Genomic DNA, 18,297 nt, shown 5'->3' on the forward strand with positions numbered 1-18,297 from the left:
AATTGCGGCAAGACCATTTTGTTCATTGAAAGGAGAATCCGCTGTTCCCGAGGAGCTACGGACCTTCTGCGCCGCGATTGTAGAAAAACGCAAGCACAGTCCCAAACGTCCGACGTAAAAGATTTGATAAAACGTGATCGTGTCGCTTTGGCTTTCATAATAAGCACAATCAGAAAAGAGGTATGCGTGTAGCCCCATAACAGAGGTGAACTGCAAACTCGCGTATCCCGGGTGAAGTAAAAAGACGTCGCATCTTTATTCAGGTTTGTTAAAAACAGTGACGAAGGTGTAAAGGCCGTGGAAAAAGTGCACCACTCCACACCCGACTCCTGAACCCTGCAAAAACGTAAAAGCAGAGGCATAGAACAGCTACGTGAGCTTTTATTTGCAATTGGTGCATCGGATTCTTTCCAGCGTGCCAAAAGATACAACGTAATTGGGAGTATTTGCCGGGAAATGGGCTTAGGATATCCCGGATATCAAGCACATAAAACAAGAAGGCACGTGGAAGCTGAATGCATCTCTACAGGCAACAGCTGAGCGACGAAAGCTCTACGAGGTCGTGTTGAATGCAGCTGGCAGCTTGTGCTCACACCGTAGTGGTTTGTGCGGAACCTCGCTAACTTCCCAATCGTGATGAGCTCGAAACTAGCGTAAACACAAAAACAAACACAGTTTGAACTTGTGGCTTTCGGTCTGGCGTCGACACCAAAACGAATATAATTTGAATTAGTAGCTTTTGGTGGGGCGTCTACAGAAACCTGGCGCAGCTTGCACGCGTAGTGCAAGGCTGGAGAAATAGCAGAGCTTACGGCCCCTGTACCTTCGTCGGAGAACTGGCTGTTGCACCTCACAATTATTTCCGAACTTGCATTTGCAAGTTCTCCATGACTGGCAGGCCCCGATCATTTTGTTCGCAGGCTTTCACATCTGTGCCAAAGAGATGCCGTTATCACGCGCTAGAACCAGCGGTCAGGTCGAAAGCCAACGCCCACGCTAGGAGCCCAAAGGAAACGATCTGCGCCCGGAATGCGATGATAGCTTAATGGTAGTAAAGAAAAAAAAGCGATGATAGCTTAATGGGATAGACACCGGTCCCACAACGCGAAGAACCGTGGTTCTATTCCTAACACGAAAAAGCGTTTCTTTTTTTCCTTCAGTTTAGCTGCACATGTGTTGTTCCCCGTGGAACAGTGGTTAGGTTGCCAGTATCAGGGCGTAAAGCTCCCGTGTTCGATTCTTAAGACCTCGCAAACCCCTTTTTTTTTTTTTTTTTGAGGTTTCGAGGTATCTTGGTGTGCGCGACGGACGGACAAAGCTGGGCCTAGACGCTCTTTGTTATTAACAATTGTAGTTTGAATTTGTCGACTTTGTTGTGGCGTCAACACAAAAACAAATACAGTTTGAATTCAGGGCTTTCGCCGAAAAGAATTTACAAGAAAAAGGTTTGGCCACCAGGCACCCGCTGATTTATTGTTGGTCATCGAAGGCGATTAGCAGCTTAAAGGCCAACTGGGCTCAAACTTTCGACAACGTAAAATTAATTTCACCTAATAGTACATATAAAAAGGGTGCGAAATGCAAAATACTGCGCTTCAAACATCAACACGCGCGACACAAACGGCTCGCGACATTGGCGTTTTCGTAACCGAAACTGAATAGAAAACGCGGACATAGCGGCGGGCGGACGTGACGTACGCGATGGAACAGAAGCGCCCGCGCCAGGACCGGCGGCCGCCCAGAGCCACCTTCAAATGCGCGTGGTGGCGCCGCGTTTCGCTCTGTTATTTCCGCAGCAGAACTTCCACTAACGTTTGTCCATGATAATGGAGTTAGGCGTGATTCCGGCATCCCGTTGCTATCAGTCGAGATGAAGTAGACCGCCCGACATTAGTTTTTTTTCATCATAATAACTGCCGGAGTAGCAATTTTTGGCATGGCAAGTAAAAAAAGCGGATCCTGATTTACAAAGCTACTTGCCCGTACGATTTCGAAAAGCAGCTCTCGTTATAACCGATGCCTCCGCTATAAGATCGCTCTCTTTGAAGGGAACAAACCGCACGCGGGCGGCGATCAATCAGTATTTCTACTATACATTACGTACAAACAGCTTCGCAAATATCGGCCCCGTATTTCTCGACTTGCTGCACATTGAGAATCGAATTATAAAAGTGGTCTGAAACTATAAGGCAGCTTACACAGGTAAATGATGCCCTAAAACACGAAAACATTTCCTGTCTACCGCTGTTTTCTACTTCAACCAGAGACAGGTGCTGTTGAAAACATTTTGCTTTCAAATAAACTGAATCAAACACTCAAAGTAAATACTTCACTTGGGAATTGAACAAAAATCTAGTATATTATTTAGGAGAGGAGCAGTTTCCTTAGTTTTCGCACTTCGCGAAGACGACGGCCTATATTTGTGCGGATGTATTTGTTACTACGAGAAAGGCTGGTTTTGATTTAATTAGCGAGTAAGGCAAAAGTCGCACAATTGTTTATAGCCGCGTGTACAGCAACTCTATTTAGGTCGTCAAACTTTTGGAAAGGTCTAAAGGATGTAGGTGGCGTTGGGCCAGCCCAAATATGGCCAAAATTGGACGCGGAAGTGCAAGTGGTCAAGAATTTATAAAATATCTTTTTTTTTCTGTGGTAAATACAAAAGGAAGGACAAATGTAAGGCAAGTTCTCGTTTCGCGTTTTTTTTTTTTTGAGTAAAAATATTATTTTCAAGTAAAAAGAGTTTTGCTAACTCCAAGACGTTCTCCAGCGCGTGAATAGTTTGTAGGCCTCTAATATTTTTTTTTCGCATTAAGAAAAATGGTGGATATTACTGCCTATGCGTTTAGTTTAAACATGTGATGGCTACCGCGGTACATCGCGCTGGTGTAGCAGAGAAACCCTGGGCGAATGCATCTCTGCGCCCGGCGGAGCGCCCTGCAAGTCGCCGGAAGAGCGCGAGCGTCACGGGACAGGTTCCCCAACCTCCGTCACAGGCCGCTCGGAACTTGTTTCGGCGACTCTCCGCCAGGTGCAAACGCCGTCTGCTCGGAGGTACTTTGGACGGCGGTACCTAGCGCTATCTGTGATTACGAAGCTAAGGATTTCGCCATTGTGATTTTAAGAGCACAGACTACTTATTTGGAAAAAGAAAAATTGGAGTGCAGTTCGCCTTTAAGGATACGGGAGGACACCATATATAAAAACATTGCTTTATTTGCTAGACTTCTCCGCTGTGAGCTTACCACAATTTAGTCTGACGACAAATGTTGCTGCTGTCACTGACAGAAGACAAAAGAGCCCAATGAAAATGATTATAGAAGGACTACACCCAAACACTAAGGTGTAGTCCCCCCGCCGGCCTTGTCTTTTGCGCAACGTTGTTTCCCATGGGCTGCAACTCGCCCAACCTTTCACGTTACGGTATTTGACAGGTGTAATGGTGAATTGGCGGATTTCACATTTGTCAGTTCTTTCACCGTCTTATGACGGACTAAGTGCTCTAATGCACATTGGCGAGTAGCTTTAGCGGTATTCGCGCACTCGATGCTCGCAGCGTTATCCTCTTGATCATGCCTATTTCCCGTACATTTTTGCCCTGTAGCCATTTGTTCATTGCATTGCAGTGGCTAACTCGCTTTCTTTTGATCTTCGAGCCGAACAGTTTGAACCGCAAGTCAAGAGAAAATAGTTCACTTTGCAGCTGCTCTTTGTAGTAACCACCCGGTCGTACTCAATACTCTTAGGGTGTCTGAAGCCAAGTGCGGAAAAGTGGCTGGTGCATAGCCACCATTTCTTTCTTTTTATGAAGCTTATGTATTTTAATTCTGATTACAGATTTTTACTAGTGTTATTTCACCACGGCAATATCTCCAGTGACTCGGCATTGTGTGTTGCCCTTAGGGTTCCTTTAAAACTGAGAGCCCCGTTAGCGCCAAATGCACAGCCAAATATCGACTTATCGCTTCGCTGGCGATACGTCGATACTGCTTTAATTGTGTATGCCTATTTGAAATTTGTCAAATAACGTTAATAAAACCGTTCTTACTTTCATTTCGCGAGATTCGCCCGAATATAAAGCTGTCATACGTATAAACAAGCTGTTACAAATGCTTGAAATGTTACGTGAAACGCCGACAGTGCTTAATAATACGGGAGAGTAACCAGCAACAGCCAGCCACTTCGACGCACGGCGGTGCTTGCGTCCGTCTGGAATAATCCTGACAAGTTTACAGTGCAAAATAATTGATTCCCAGACACCAGGAATACCGACGTGAGGTGCGTAGCCCACTAGTCTTTTTACACTATTCTTGTTTTTTTTTTACTTTTTATAATTCTGCTCTGAAATATTTCCAAGTAATAACAACTCGTGCCCCGGGAGTTCGTCCGGTATGAAGAAAACGTGTTCCTGTCAACTTACACCAGATACCGTCAGCGTCGCCAGGACCCAGGACTGTATTCAGCACCAACATCATATGATTAAAGTTTATGCCATCTGATTTAACTTTCTCGAACCAATTAAAATTGCCCCGAAAGCCGCCCTAAAGCCCATAGCTATTATCACCTATGTGTTTATCAAAAAAGATTTACTAGACAATTGAGCAACTACTGCACGTTCCTTGAATTTTTTTAACTCAGCGGTGCTTCTCCAGTAGCTATATGTTTGCTGATGTAGAGCTCGAAGATAGCCTTGGGCGTGGTAATAGTGTTGGAAAAGTGGCGTCGACTGGGTGGACAGTGAAAGGAGTCCATAGTACTGTGCGTTTCCTTGATCATTGGCAGTAAAATCATGGCAAAAATTCAGTCGGAATGCGGTCGCTCTGTACTTCAACATCAGGAGCAGGTTTGATGCAGATTGCTCAATTTTTTCAGTCTCTCTTGAATGTGTGTTTTAGATGCGAAGCATCTCATGCTCGGGGCTGTGTCCCTCCCTCCCTCGTTGTCGTTGTCCGCCGTCCGCACTCTACTGCGCATTTTTTTTAATTTTAGCTTACTTATTTACCTCATCGTTATCGTTATTGTTATTTTATTTGATTTCTTCGATTGGTTTTTTTCTTACTTGGTATTTTCTTTCATTTATTTCAATGGATCACGCTGTTCGCATATTTGATTACAAGCCAACCGCAAGATCAACCCATAACACCCGACGGCAAAACGCGGGAAATTCGCTCATGCACATTTTGCATTGAAAATTTGGTTCTCGCTTGCCCAATCCCTCTATTTTTAAAGGCCCGGGTCACTTACGTCGTTAAACAAGTTCCGAAAACCCGCGCTTCGAATCTTGGTGTAGCCATTGCGAACAGCGGGTAAACACGTAAATATTACATGGCTGTGGCGCCCATAAACATATGCGTCCCAACGATCCGGATTTCGACGCGGCGCAGCGCGGCAAAATGCTTCGGACTCGTCGGTCTTCCGGCAGCCAAAGCGGTTCCGACGGCCAGGGACGCGTGCGCAGAAGCGTCCTTTTCCACTGAATCGTTTCGCTGTCCGCGCATGCGCACACCCTATGCGCGCATATGAGGCTTACCGCTGCCAGCTGCATGAGAAAGCCTCCCTTGGCCGCCCCCATGAGCCAGCCTCCTGTGATGAGCAGGAAGCCACTTCCCACCAGGTGGTACAGCAAAGACTGGGCATGCGCGGAGCAGAAGATGGCACATTCATAAAGTTACTTCACAGTCAGTAGATGTCTGCGACGATTACCGACGACCACGCAGTAAATGTATGTTGAAAGTGTTGGTACTGGTGGGTGAACCGCCTATACAGGGTGTCCCAGCTATTATGCACCAAGATTAAAAAAAAAGAGTAATGGCGTAAGTCGCAGAAATTCTAGTGCATAATGTTTGCAGTACTGTGGAGAAGCGGGCAGCATTTTTTCGTTAATGAGGCTTCACCAATTAATTGTAAATAATTATCTAACTGGCGAAGTAGTGTCCTAATCAGTAAAGTGTCCAGGAGGGGCATCTAACGGCGGTATTTTCAGCGACGAACTAATTGCGTACACGTTTATTCCGACTGCATGATAAAGAAAACCCGTGAAATATGAAAAATACCACGTGATGGTGCCCTCGCGCGCATCGTAAAGGAATGCCGTCAAACAGGCTGCCTCGGAGTTAGCCGGAATGAAATAAACAAAAAAAGAAAGAAGAAATCGCGACAGAGTTTGTGCCTTATCTGCACACGCGCCCCGCGAATCTTGTTGTTGCTGCCATAGAGTTTCTTAGTAAGTATACTAGAGAGGAAACTGCGCCTTGTAAGCCATGTCGTCGTGGGGGTTCATGGGAAGACCCAGTTTTTGGCTTGGGCTTGGCATGACAATTGGATTCTTAAGCGGTTTTGTTGATTTGCTTTCTTCACAATGCATTAACACGTTTACAAGCTACAAGGAAGCCGAAATCCTCCCTGTTCTGTGGTAACCGTGTTCGGTGAAACAGCAGGCAGTGCGTGATCACACCTGAGGTTGCTCATGCCGCAGTCGAAGGACGCATGACTGAGCGAGTAATAAGCCGCCGCGAAATTTGTAGCCGACGAAAAGAAGAAACAAAACGTACTTCGACGAAGACAAGATACGACCACGGGGATACGACAGATACGGGAGCTTGTATGCGTCCTATCGTGCCATCGGGCACGACTGTTTAACTCCACGTTTTCTTTTTTCTTGTTAAGCTAGTCAGCGGTCGGTGCACCAGTTCACCACGAAGGCAACGTTTTAATAGGCACATTCAAAAAACTTTCCAAACTCTTCAAACAACTTATTATTTGCAATAATGGTAAAATTAATAAAATCAACCTTTAATGAGTTTCCCCCCAAAATATCAACATTGTTCGTGACCACAACCTTGGCCTGCGGAATAGCAGGCACAACCGGTCCGGCAAAAGTACGCTTTACTTCCTTTTTCCTTAGTTTTAAAACAGCCTGTTTTTATTTTACACTTACATAATTGAACACTATTAGAGTTTTTGTGGCACTTTGTTTAAATTTGCGGTCACTAAAGCGTTTCAATCCAAGCCAATGATGGAACTAAGGCAAGCGCGATGAATAATGACGGTCTATGACGACACAGGCGGCCTTGATGTGAGCCGCATAAACGCTAGCGCCAGATTCCTCTCTAGTGTATATTGTAAGGAACTCTATGGTTGCTGCTCCTTCCATGGAGGCCATTATCAAGGTGATGCGCTGTCTCTTCGGGCGGGTGACAGGCGAAGCAGTTGCTTTCAATCAACTTATTTGGGGACGCTGCTGTACAATGCGCGCGGAAGCGCCGTCACGTAGTATTTTTCATAATTACTTGGTTTTAGATGCAACGCATCTCATTCACCCGCCTTGTCCCTGCATCCGGCGTTGTCGTCGTCGGCGTCCGCCCCTCCCCCATTCTCCTCGCCACGCCAGCTGCGCTCTCCGCCGCTCAGCCCCTCTCCTCTCCGATAGCGAACACTCTTTCTCGAGGGGCATTGGATTAGATTCGATTGGATTGGCTTGGCTAGGCTTGGATTTGGATTGGATTGGATTAAAGTGGACTGTGTTGGATTGTGTTGCGTCATCTTACCTGTGTGTCTGTCTGTCTGTTATTCGGTTTAGTCCCCCAGTGAAAACTGAATAGAATTTTTGAACTAGAAGTTTATAGAGGCGAAACTTTTTCAAACTACTAAATCTGGAAACGCACTTCATACGTGCCAACATTTCTCAGCAAAAAGAAACATTAAATAATATTTGAGGCAGATCGCATAATTGGTATTTGGGATCTAATCTTTTATTTAAAATAACATTTTTATTTATAATAAATGCGACCTCAAGTGAGAAATTAGTGTTGAAACGAATTTGCTGACTCAAAAATACAAAAAGCCCTAGCGCCCCAGCGTTGACCTCGTGGCAGCGTTCAGAAGCGAAAAGTTTCTTTGGATAGCAAGGGGCAACGACGGCCAAATAGAGGAAGCTTTGCAAACGGCAGTGGACGAAAGTGAAGACTATCTCTCGGGAAAGGGCATGAAATGCTCAGCGGAGAAGTCTGAACTTTTCGTCCTTCACACGCCAGGGTCAAGGATTAGGGCCCGAAATCCGACTATCCAGATTAAAGCAGGTGGAAAAGAAATACGAAGAGTGCAAACCATCCGCATACTGGGTCTATGGCTTCAAGCCAGCGGCAGAAATAATGAGACAATAACTCGTCTAGACTGCAGTGCACAACAAACTAGTAGGCTCATTCGCAGAATTGCAAACAAGAACTCAGGCATGAAAGCAGCCAACCTCCTCCGACTTGTTCAAGCGTTCGTGATCAGCAGAATCACGTACGCAGTACCATATCTAAAGCCAACCAAGGACGAGAAGGACAAGCTAGACGCGCGCATTAGAAAAAGCACCAAAACTGCCCTAGGACTTCCCAAATGTACCTCCATGGACAAGCTCATGAAGCTAGGCGTCTCCAACACCATAGACGAGCTGATCGAGGCGGCAAGAATTGCACAGCACCAAAGACTGTTGTCAACCAAGGCAGGCAGGCATATCTTGAGCAAACTCGGTATCCCCCATGAAGCCACAGACGACCCGCAAGAGGATATTCCCCCGGACATCAGAAACAATATCCGAATTCCTCCCCTTCCAAAGAACATGAACCCAGCGTTCCATGAGGATCGGAGACAGAGCAGGGATGAAGCGCTACAGAGGAAGTACGGAGGACGGTGCGATGTATTACACACTGATGCTGCGGAATACCATCGCAGAAGAGACAAGATTGCGGTTGCGTCCGATGAGAACATGGTCATACGCGCATGCTGCACGATCAGAAATAAGTCTGTCACAACGGCGGAAGAAGTGGCGATAGCGCTGGCAGTTACGTTAAAAAATACCAAAGTAATTATCTGCGACTCCAAAAACGCCATAAACAATTATAACAGAGGACGAATATCATCTGAGGCGGTCAGAAGCCTTGCCAAAAACCCCATGGACCATCAGGTTTTACTAATCTGGACCCCGACCCATCAGGCTCTCAGAGGCAATGAAGGAGCAAACGAGTTCGCCCGAGGACTCACTTTCCAGGCAGGCTCAGGCGCTCCTTCCCCAGGACACATATTGTCTGAAAAAGACAGGATGTTCACCTACCGAGAAATAATTGAATACTACAGGTTAACAAGAAAAGAATACCCGGACGCAGACCACAAACTCAGCAAGATGGAAGAGGCAATCTGGCGAAAATTACAGGTTGGAACCTACCCAAATCCGCTACTGCTTAGTAAACTCTACCCAGGTCAATTCGAACCCAAATGCAAACATTGCGACAGCCTGGCAAGCAGGGTCCACATGATATGGACGTGCCCACATATATCCGACGGCACACACACCATAGACACATGGGAGGCTCTGATGCTCAGCTCAGACCTAGAAGGCGGACGGACAATCATCAATCAAGCTCAGGCAGCCGCCAGGTCCCGAGGGATACTGGCCGACTCCTAGCAAGGGTTCTAAAAAGCCATTGATTGATGCTAAATAAAAGTTTTTCATTCATTCATTCAGTAGATGGCGTGCGGGAAGGGAAACGCAAGAAAATTGAACCGACTTGAGAAAGCCTCCTCTGTGTTTATCCTTGTACGACCGAGATGGCAGAGGGAAAGCGTGAGAGGTGAGCGGGAAAGAGAAAAGAGATATTTACGTGGCAGATTCGGCAGAGGACTACCGCTTTTCAGATTGCAGTGTGTGCCAGCAGATGCGGGGCCATTTTTTTTTCTCTGGATGGAAACAGACGGCAAGCCTAAGCCCTGCTTGAGAACATCATGCCTGCTAATTTAGACGGAGATAGATAGGTACGAGGCTCAGTGAGCTAAACTAGGTTCAATATTCATGATCGAGTTTCGGAGTGGTGCCCTTCCAAGGTTTTCGTTAGGAGCCTTCATCGGTGCCCCCGCGTTTTAATGAATTCCGGCTCACTAAACTTGACAACAAGCTTACTCTTGCCAATCCTTTTGTAATATTACGGAAGTTATGTGCTACAACTCTGAAGTCTGTCTAGTTTAGTAGCCACGGTGAACGCAAAATGAAGCCCACAATGCGACAATAGTAAAGCACCTACATAGAGCGAGAGCGGCAGGTAGGCCTGCGTGTAAGGTGAGATGATGCCACCCATTAGCATCACGAGTGACGTGTAGCCGTAGGCGAACGCCACCACCAACATCAGCTTCGACGACGTCCCGTCGTCGGTCGAGAGGAGGACGGCCACCAGGCTGGTTATGGCTGCCCCCTGCGAGCAAGGCTTAGTCAGCCGACCTTGACGCTGAACGGTTTAGCTGTTCTTTTGGCAGCGAGTGTCCTTATTAAGCCACCACCACTGCAGTTGGGTTTGCAGGGTGGAATGTAACTCAGGCTGCTTCCAGCCGGGAATTTCTGGTACAAGCGATACGACCCCTAAAAATACCTCTCGACGCAAGTACGTAGGGAAGTTCCGGCCAATTTTGCGCTCCAGAACACTAATCACCAGAATATATGACTTATTCCTTTATACGATGGTGTGTTATAACCTGCGGGGTATTCAATTAATCGAAAAACTGAAGCTCTGGCCAGCATGCCTATAATAGGCACCAGAATGCAATGGCGGCCAACCTTTTTTCTAGCGCTCATATAATGGGTACCGTACTTACCCGATTCTGACGCGCACCTTCCCCCCCCCCCCCCCCCCCCCAAAAAAAAAAAGGCCGAAAAATCGCATGCGCGATAGAATCGGATACAAAACCGAAACTGCCGAAACAGCTGAAATTTCGTTCCACCCATCGCCATCTCAAGATGGCGCCACAACTTTTAGCAACAATTTTTCGGATCTAGGCACCTAGGCTTTTCTTTCGGCGTTCACACAAGTCGTCAAATTATTCTACTTGCGTGCTTAAGAACAGCAATGGCAGCAGCGGCAACGAAGGTGCACCGCTTCCTCGGCTTACGAGCGGCTCCCGCGCGTTCACAACGAGCGGTTGGCTGAAGCGCATGCCTCTGGAGAAGCTCGCGGGATGGGCGTGCGAGGCGTGGGCCACGATCCCATCGAACATGGTTGAACGATCGTTCAGAAGTATGGCATCGCGAACGCGCTTGACGGCACCGATGACGAGATGTAGCGGTCAGCGGAAGGCGACAAGAAGCTCTCGGATAGCGACAAGGAGTGAGATGAGTGAGATTATTCGGGAAATAATTCGCCCGTTTCTCTCGCATCCGTTTTTCTTGCTCACAAGGTTCCTTGAGCGTTACAGTCGGAGGTGCAAGTTTTTCCGGTTTTTTGCCTGGAAAATCGGGTGCGCGTTAGAATCGGGTACTTACGGTAATTTGAAGAGAACCAGCGTACAGTCGAAACCACGTATATTGAACTCGATTGTCAAGCTGAATTGGTCTGTTATATCCGCAGTTTGTAATAAGTGTAAGGAGCCTCTTGTGCATGGGAAAACGCGGCGTGCATACGTGCACTGACGCGGTTGCGTATATCACTTGCGCAGCGTTGGCTGCAGCAGTGAAGATCCTGAGGCAAGCTTACCGCTTGCCCGGCACAACGGCACTATATACTGGGCCAAACAAAGTCACGTGTGCGGGGAAATAGCTCCTAATGGGGGTGAAAGTTGTGTTATGAACCGTTACATGCACCCCTTTTAAAAGATGACATGAAATGTCAGCTGCGATGATGGTGCGAATGCTTCGAAACCGCCAGATTGGCGCAAGTATGCCAAGTCAGAAAACGGCGCAGCGATGACTGAAAAGCAAAGAACACGGCACGCTTCGCTTCGGCTTCATGCTGTTCGGATTGTGCCATCGGACGCTGTCACCAGTGTTGCGAATGCCCCACTCACCCCCCCTCACCACAGCCACCACTGTTGCGACTGGCCATCAGAGCGCCGTCATCTGTGTAGCGAAGTTGCCTCACTCCGTCCGCTATTGGCGGTGAGATCTTAGAGTGGCGCCCCTTGGCTCTGACGTCGGCTTAGGGATTCGCGCCGCTGTCGTCTGCTACACTCCGCTTGTGAGGGGCAACAGTGCCTGGGCTAGAAATCGCCCGCTTCGTTGCTGTAGTGCGTTAAAAAGCGTATTTCTAGCGACTCAGTTATTTTGCCAGCTTCTGACGCATCTGAATAATTTGAAGCTGTATCCCGCACAAGTTTGCAACACACGAAGAGATAGAGAACAACTTTCTTCAGAGTATCGGTCAGAAGATCGTGTGTAACTCGTCCTTTCTTCCTTATTCGCGAGGATCAGCGATCAGAGCTTCTCGATAAGTATTCAAAATGCGTAGGCTTCCCTGCAGTATTTTTAGATGCTCCTATGAAGTCTCAACAGTCTAATACTACGTACCAAGCAGCGGCCTCTACACGCTCATCGCACAGCAGGAAATAAAGCGGCTTTCTTCTGTTTCTTTCGTTGTTGTCTTGTATCGGATTAATGTTTCTTGCTTTTTTTTTCTGCCCAACGCATTAATTTTTCTGCGCCGTCACCAACTTCTTATTAGGAGGTTTCGGGATGTTTGGGAGCCTCACAAAGGTCGTGTGGATATTTCCTTCATTTTGTATGGCATACATTCCCTTCTTCACAAATTGGCTTTCATTGCGGCTGCGTGCAAGAAAGTGCATATCCGCAGTGTGCTTTGTTTATTCACATGCAAATACAATGAGAAGGTTTGTGCTACGCCACCGCGATCGTGCCCTAAACAACGTGGTCTACAGTACTCGAAGGCGGCTTTTGTGCTGCGAATTTCTATCGTAATTATATCGTTATCATAACGAACTGACTCTCAACTCGAACAATGATGACATGATTACGGTGTTGAAGGCATGATATACTCGCTAACTAACGTAATAAATAGTATACCAGCATATATTACAAGACTCGAAACCGAAGAAGAATTCCAAGTAGCTCTTTATTGCTTTTCAACCCTTCCAGGCGCGAAGAACAAATCCTATTCTACTCGGGATGGCGTTCTATGATTTAAGAAAATTACTTTTACTCTTGTCCTGGACTGAGGACCCGGCCCACTAACCAGATCGATATAATTGTTAAACAAAGTTTTCCCCTCCTCCCCTTATTCCTCCTCCTCCTCTTGAGTGCAGTTTTCCTATAACGCATATCCGAATATCGGGAAGATATGGCTGTGCAAAATGTTCCGAAATATCCCTCCAGGTCTTAACAAACATATATGTGTTACTATAAATTTAACGAAGACGTGACTCGTTTTGCTCAGTAAACCTCCATACTGGTTAGATGCCTGGTATAGAATCAGCACGCGCGTATATACACACTGGGTTATTTGGAACTCAACGTACAGTTTTTGCAGTCTATAGTGCATGTCGGCAAACTTTCATGCGTTGACAACGTAAAGTGATGTGACAAAACGCGTTCGAGCGTTCGGCAAGGGTGCAAAAACTGTTTTACCTTACATATGATTACCGGGAATCGTGATGCCTTCTGCCAAAGCCGACAGCCCTGAAGGCCTAGAATTTGTTTTGGTCTTCCATTTTCGCTGTTGTCGGTTATTAGCAGCTGACTGTTCATTTTGTTCGAATGCTTACATGAGAAGCCGACGCCTAGCTCCGACTCTTCGCGCTCCGCACAGGACCGGCTTCGCAAGGAATGGGGTGGCGCCGGCAATGTTTCTCCCGTAGCGGTATCCAAAACTATACTTTGACACCATGAGCTAGTGTATGCGATTTTAAGCCTATTATTATGATAAAAAGTTACCCACACGCCAATTCTGGTGCGGACAAGCATCAGACGTTGACCGAGCGCAAAGAAACAGCAGGTAGAGCGATCCTGAGTGAAGCAGACGACAAATGCGAGTATCCCTAAGCTGACGTCACGGAGGCGCGCTTCGCAGCGCCGCCTGTGTACGCGCACACCGCCAATCGATGCGTCGCAGAGCAGAGCGACGAAGTTCTCGAGCCGACGAGAAGTTGAAGCAACAGAGAGTTTTAGCTGACCATTTTCGACGCTCCGCTCCGGTATCGGCGGCCCGCTCAGCGCAACCGGAGCCAATGCCGTTCGCGGCCAAGCGCGCCACGCATGCGCAATGGCGCTTCCGCTTGCTATCGGAGCGGAGCGGACAGTGAAAGACGGTCAGCCAAAACTCCCTAATTACATACAGTATCTACAAGGGTAACAACAGCGTTACATGGCTCGCACAAAGGCGACAGCACGTCTCCACTCGGTGCCTCTGAAAAGTGCCGCGCTCGCTGTGCTTCCGGGCTGGTTTTACACCCCCCGGGAGTCCGTCGAAGCCGCGAGCGGTTTGCATTGCTCCAATCAGGACTGTCGCTGGCCGAAGTTTGAATTCGACGAATGGAGCCGAAGCAACTGCGTCAGCCAAAGCCGCCGCCTCCAGACATGTAACTAACTGCGTGTCTGCCGCGGGCCGTTCGTCCGTGGCATGATTCTGCCCAGCCGTTGAGAGGGAAAAAGGAGAGGCGACTCTGCGGCGCCTGCAAGTTCGGGCACGTCTGCCGCGGGCCGTTTGGCCACGGCGCGAATCGGCCCCGCTGTCGGCACGTCGCCCGGTGCAGCAAATTTGGGCTGGGCGATCTGGCACGACAATGCTGAAGTTCAGGCGTTCTTTCTTTTTTCTCTTTCCTATCCTGCCTTCATCCCAGACCACGCTGGAGAAGTACGTGCGAGTGAGCAGGAACGGAGAGTGCGGACAGGCCTGGCTAATTGGCCGGGCTAATTCAGCGGCTCAGGCTTTCTTTCCTACATCACTGAAATCATTATGCCTTTTAAATTCAGAGCATTTCAGTAACTCACGATGTCACCCGCGTTGTCCCGTCGTAGTCCGCACCGTCGTTGTCCGCACCCCTCCCCCTACACTATATAAAAGAAAATACTATCCGGCGCCAGGTTTCGATCCCTCGACACTGCGGGCGGAATGCAATGTACATGATGCTCTACCCACTGCGCCACAAAGCCGACACAGAATGGGACGCTACGAACGCGCCTTATATCGTTGACTCATTCAAATTGCTGCTGACGAGCGCTCTCCCGTCAGCAGTTGCCACAAGTGCAACAACATTAACGTAACGCAAACTACTTAACGTCGTGCGCCTCCGGAAATGCTCTGCATTTGATCGTGCCCCTCGCGAGGGGGATGTTTCACTGCGTCGCCATGCAAACAGTTTGCCCCGCTTTAGTTTCAGTTCTTTCTTTGCTGGGGTGCCGATGAGCGGCGCCACCTCCTCGCACTTCGCAGCGGGAGGATCCGCGGCGGGGGCGAGAGATGGCGCTGGCGTCTCCACGGCCGCGTCTTTTGTGCTCCGAATTTCTCTCGTACCCATCGTTATCATAACGAACTGACTCTCAACCCGACCAATTATGACATGATTACGGTGTTGAAGGCTTGATATACTCGCTAACAAACACAATAAATAGCATACGTGCATATATTTCCTTTGCCCGTCCACCCTGTTAGTGTGACATTGGAGCTAAGGAGTTTTAAATTGAAATACGTTACCGGCTATTTATATAGTAGGGAGGGGTGCGGTGCGGACTACGGACGTCAACGCGGGTGACATCGTGAGTTACTGAAATGCCCTGCATTTAAAAGCGATACAGGGAACGAGACGGAGAGAAAAGATGCCGGAAGAATTGGTCGTCCGTGTCGTGGTCGGGATTGTATTTGTCGCAGTGTACTGCGCGCTGCTGGTAATGAATGCCCTAGAGCCACTAAATAAGCAACGTGGCTCGAGAATGCCCGGCGCGAACTTGTCTAGGCCCAAGGCACTCCGGCCTGGAGGAAATTTTGTAGCGTCAGCTACACTGGCCGAGGTTGAGCAGTTTCGCGTGGACCCTGAAGGGCAGTGCTGCGCAAGCGCGAGGAGCATTGGATTTGATTAGATTAGGATTGGATTGAATTGAATTGGATTAGATTGGATTGCATTGGATTAGATTGGAAATCCAATCCAATTGGAGTACGGGTGTGTAGAGAATTGGATCTCCACATTCGCCGGTCTGCGCATTCCAGAAGAGTGACGTCATAGCCGCGGCAGGCGCCCTGGCGCCGGCGCATGCCCAGCTGTGCGCCTCCGTTGCCCAGTAGCCAAATCTGACGCTGTGCCGGAACCGCTTGATAGCCGTTTCGCGTGGCTCCTGGAGAGCCGTGCTGCGCATGCGCAGGGAGCAGTGATTGGAGTGGACTGGACTGGACTGGATTGGATATGATTGGATTGGAAATTGTTTTAGCAGCATTAAGCATGATAATCAGCTAATCCTAGACAACCTGGAAACCTAAGAATAACCAGCTAAACATTAGCTCACGCTACGTATATCCTGGTATAGCCGCTAAGCCACTGCTAATTTTTTTGTTTATATTTTAGTTCACTGCTGTTTTCTTTTTCTGGCTGCTATCAGCTGTTAAGAAAGGGTGACCCCACGGGGTACATATCGCACTTCGCAGCCGCCAAACAACCATCGAAGCGGCGACTGGGACCTCTTGTCGCTGACGGGCGAGGGGGGTCGGCTGCTGTGCCCGAGCTTCGCCCTCGCGCCCATTCCTTGCATCGGAAATTGAGTGTCATTGCCTCAGTGCTTAGTGCGAAGGCCACGCGTTTGTTCCCTATAACCGAGCGTTCGGTGTCACTTCGGCCCTTATAATGGGGCTCGAATGTATGTGCGTACTTGTGTAAGACCGAAAATGTTTTCATCAGCATTTTTATATTTAAAAGTGGTTGGCTAGTTCGAAGCATGACATTTTTCTTTGACTTATGCCAGGCTATATGCTTGCTCCCCTTATAGGAGTTGTTTAATGGTGGTGTGCTAAAGCCGCTGGAAAAACAAGTTTGTTTCATTTTGTCGATTTTGAACAGTAAGCGAGTGTAAACGTCAAAAGGCCGAAAATAAAAGTACTATTACGGAAGAGACCTAGAGTGCGGGAGCCAGAGGAGCCAACGGCCCGATCGCTGCGCTAGTCACGACCCAACTGCACGAATACGGGAAACGACCCCAGCCCGTGATAAATGACCGTGCGAGCTGCTTCCTTTGCATGGTTATTCTCAACACATTCCCCGCAGCAAACGTGCTCAGGTACAGCTCGAGGAAAAATGGGACTATGTGGCCGATCAAACTACACGCGCCCACTGGAATAGACAAAACAAGCGGTAAGAGGCAGCGCTTCTGCTCAGAAGTTCAGGCGGAGCGGGGTGAATAAACGGCAGCAGCCGAAGACAAGAAAAAATCCCTTCCTAAAGAAAGTTGAGAGAAGCGCGTTAGCTGTCTCACATCAAAACTGCGCCGAAAGTGGGCCAAAACCTTCGCTGAAAGTGCGTCCAATCGATCGTGAAACCTTCAAAAATTTAAATGGCAAACGAAGAACGAACCCATGCGACGATTTTTTGCCCACTTAACGCATCTGTACGAACGATGTAAATATATATATACCGATACGTGGTTTATGAGATACAGGTCTACTACTGTACTCCTTCTTCAAGATCGATGTGTGTATTCGAAAGGAACAACGATGGTACATCGAACTTAGTTTGCACGTCCTGCTGGAGTTTTTGCAGCTCTCCGTGCAGCTTTGGGATTAAGGGATCTCTTAGGTGGCGCCAAATGACAGCCAAACACTGAGGCAACGGTACTGCGCACGTCTTTTAAAGCCGCACACACGATTAACATAGCCAGGTTCGCCTTGTTGCGGGAGCTTTGTCACGGCCCCAACTGTGCTGTCACTCGTCTGTCGTGGCACTCTGCTTCCACAAATCAGGAGGCGGTAAAGACTACGCGCTTCGCCTTCCCCGAAGACAAAGAGGCACTCTACATAACTATCGACGGATGTCACCGTCAAAAAAAAAAAACAACTCACTGTTTCAATGATGTTCATGAATCCGTGAGCTGTGACTGTGTATCTTGGGTTCACGGCCAGGTTACTGACTTTCTTCGCCGCTCGCATCTGTGCCTGTGGCGTATCAGCCATGGTCTCGTGATGTGATGAAGTCTGCGTATGATGATTGATTAAACACGCTAACAGAGACGTCACAGCAATGAAACAGGGCGTCAGTTTTTCGAAGTTTTCAGGCAATTTTTTTACTAGAATAATGCTCAAGAAGATTTCCTGCAAAGTTTCAAATTTACCGTATTAGGAGAAAATCTTCATCTGAAATCGGTTTGATTGCTCGCGCAATAAGACGTAACAGAAGTGGCCAATTAAAGTGCCAGAGCAGTTTTCCTTTTTATTAGGGCTTGGAATAAACTGGTGAAGAGATTTATTGGCGCTGTAGCTAGGTTATTTTGGTATAAATCGATGATTGACTTCTTAGAGGCGCATTGTAACTGGACACCATAACTAAATTGGGAGAGCTTGTACA

General features: G+C 47.9%; 1 protein-coding gene across 1 annotated transcript; it reads right to left on the reverse strand.

The window, feature by feature from the left end:
- Positions 1 to 255: 255 nt before the first annotated feature.
- On the reverse strand, positions 256 to 17,906 carry LOC144179875 (uncharacterized). The gene is made up of 4 exons (XM_077708300.1): positions 17,796 to 17,906; positions 10,062 to 10,229; positions 5,531 to 5,629; positions 256 to 336 (listed from the first exon to the last, which is right to left on the reverse strand). Exons 1-4 carry the CDS (start codon positions 17,904 to 17,906, stop codon positions 256 to 258), a joined length of 459 nt encoding a protein of 152 aa, XP_077564426.1.
- Between the last annotated feature and the right edge of the window lie 391 nt (positions 17,907 to 18,297).

The sequence above is a fragment of the Haemaphysalis longicornis genome, unplaced genomic scaffold (genome assembly GCF_048455015.1).
Source record: "Haemaphysalis longicornis isolate Haplotype H1 unplaced genomic scaffold, Haemaphysalis longicornis Haplotype H1 scaffold_4, whole genome shotgun sequence".
NCBI classification, from domain to species: Eukaryota; Metazoa; Arthropoda; class Arachnida; order Ixodida; family Ixodidae; genus Haemaphysalis; species Haemaphysalis longicornis.

Excerpts from the sequence above, each read along its gene's own strand:
- LOC144179875 (XM_077708300.1), bottom strand. The coding sequence starts at position 17,906 with ATGGCTGATACGCCACAGGCACAGATGCGAGCGGCGAAGAAAGTCAGT. Across the intron at positions 10,230-17,795 it reads TCATGAACATCATTGAAACA|GGGGCAGCCATAACCAGCCT; the intron begins GTGAGTTGTTTT and ends CCTTGCTCGCAG. Across the intron at positions 337-5,530 it reads TTCTCATGCAGCTGGCAGCG|GGTTCAGGAGTCGGGTGTGG; the intron begins GTAAGCCTCATA and ends ACGTTTTTGCAG.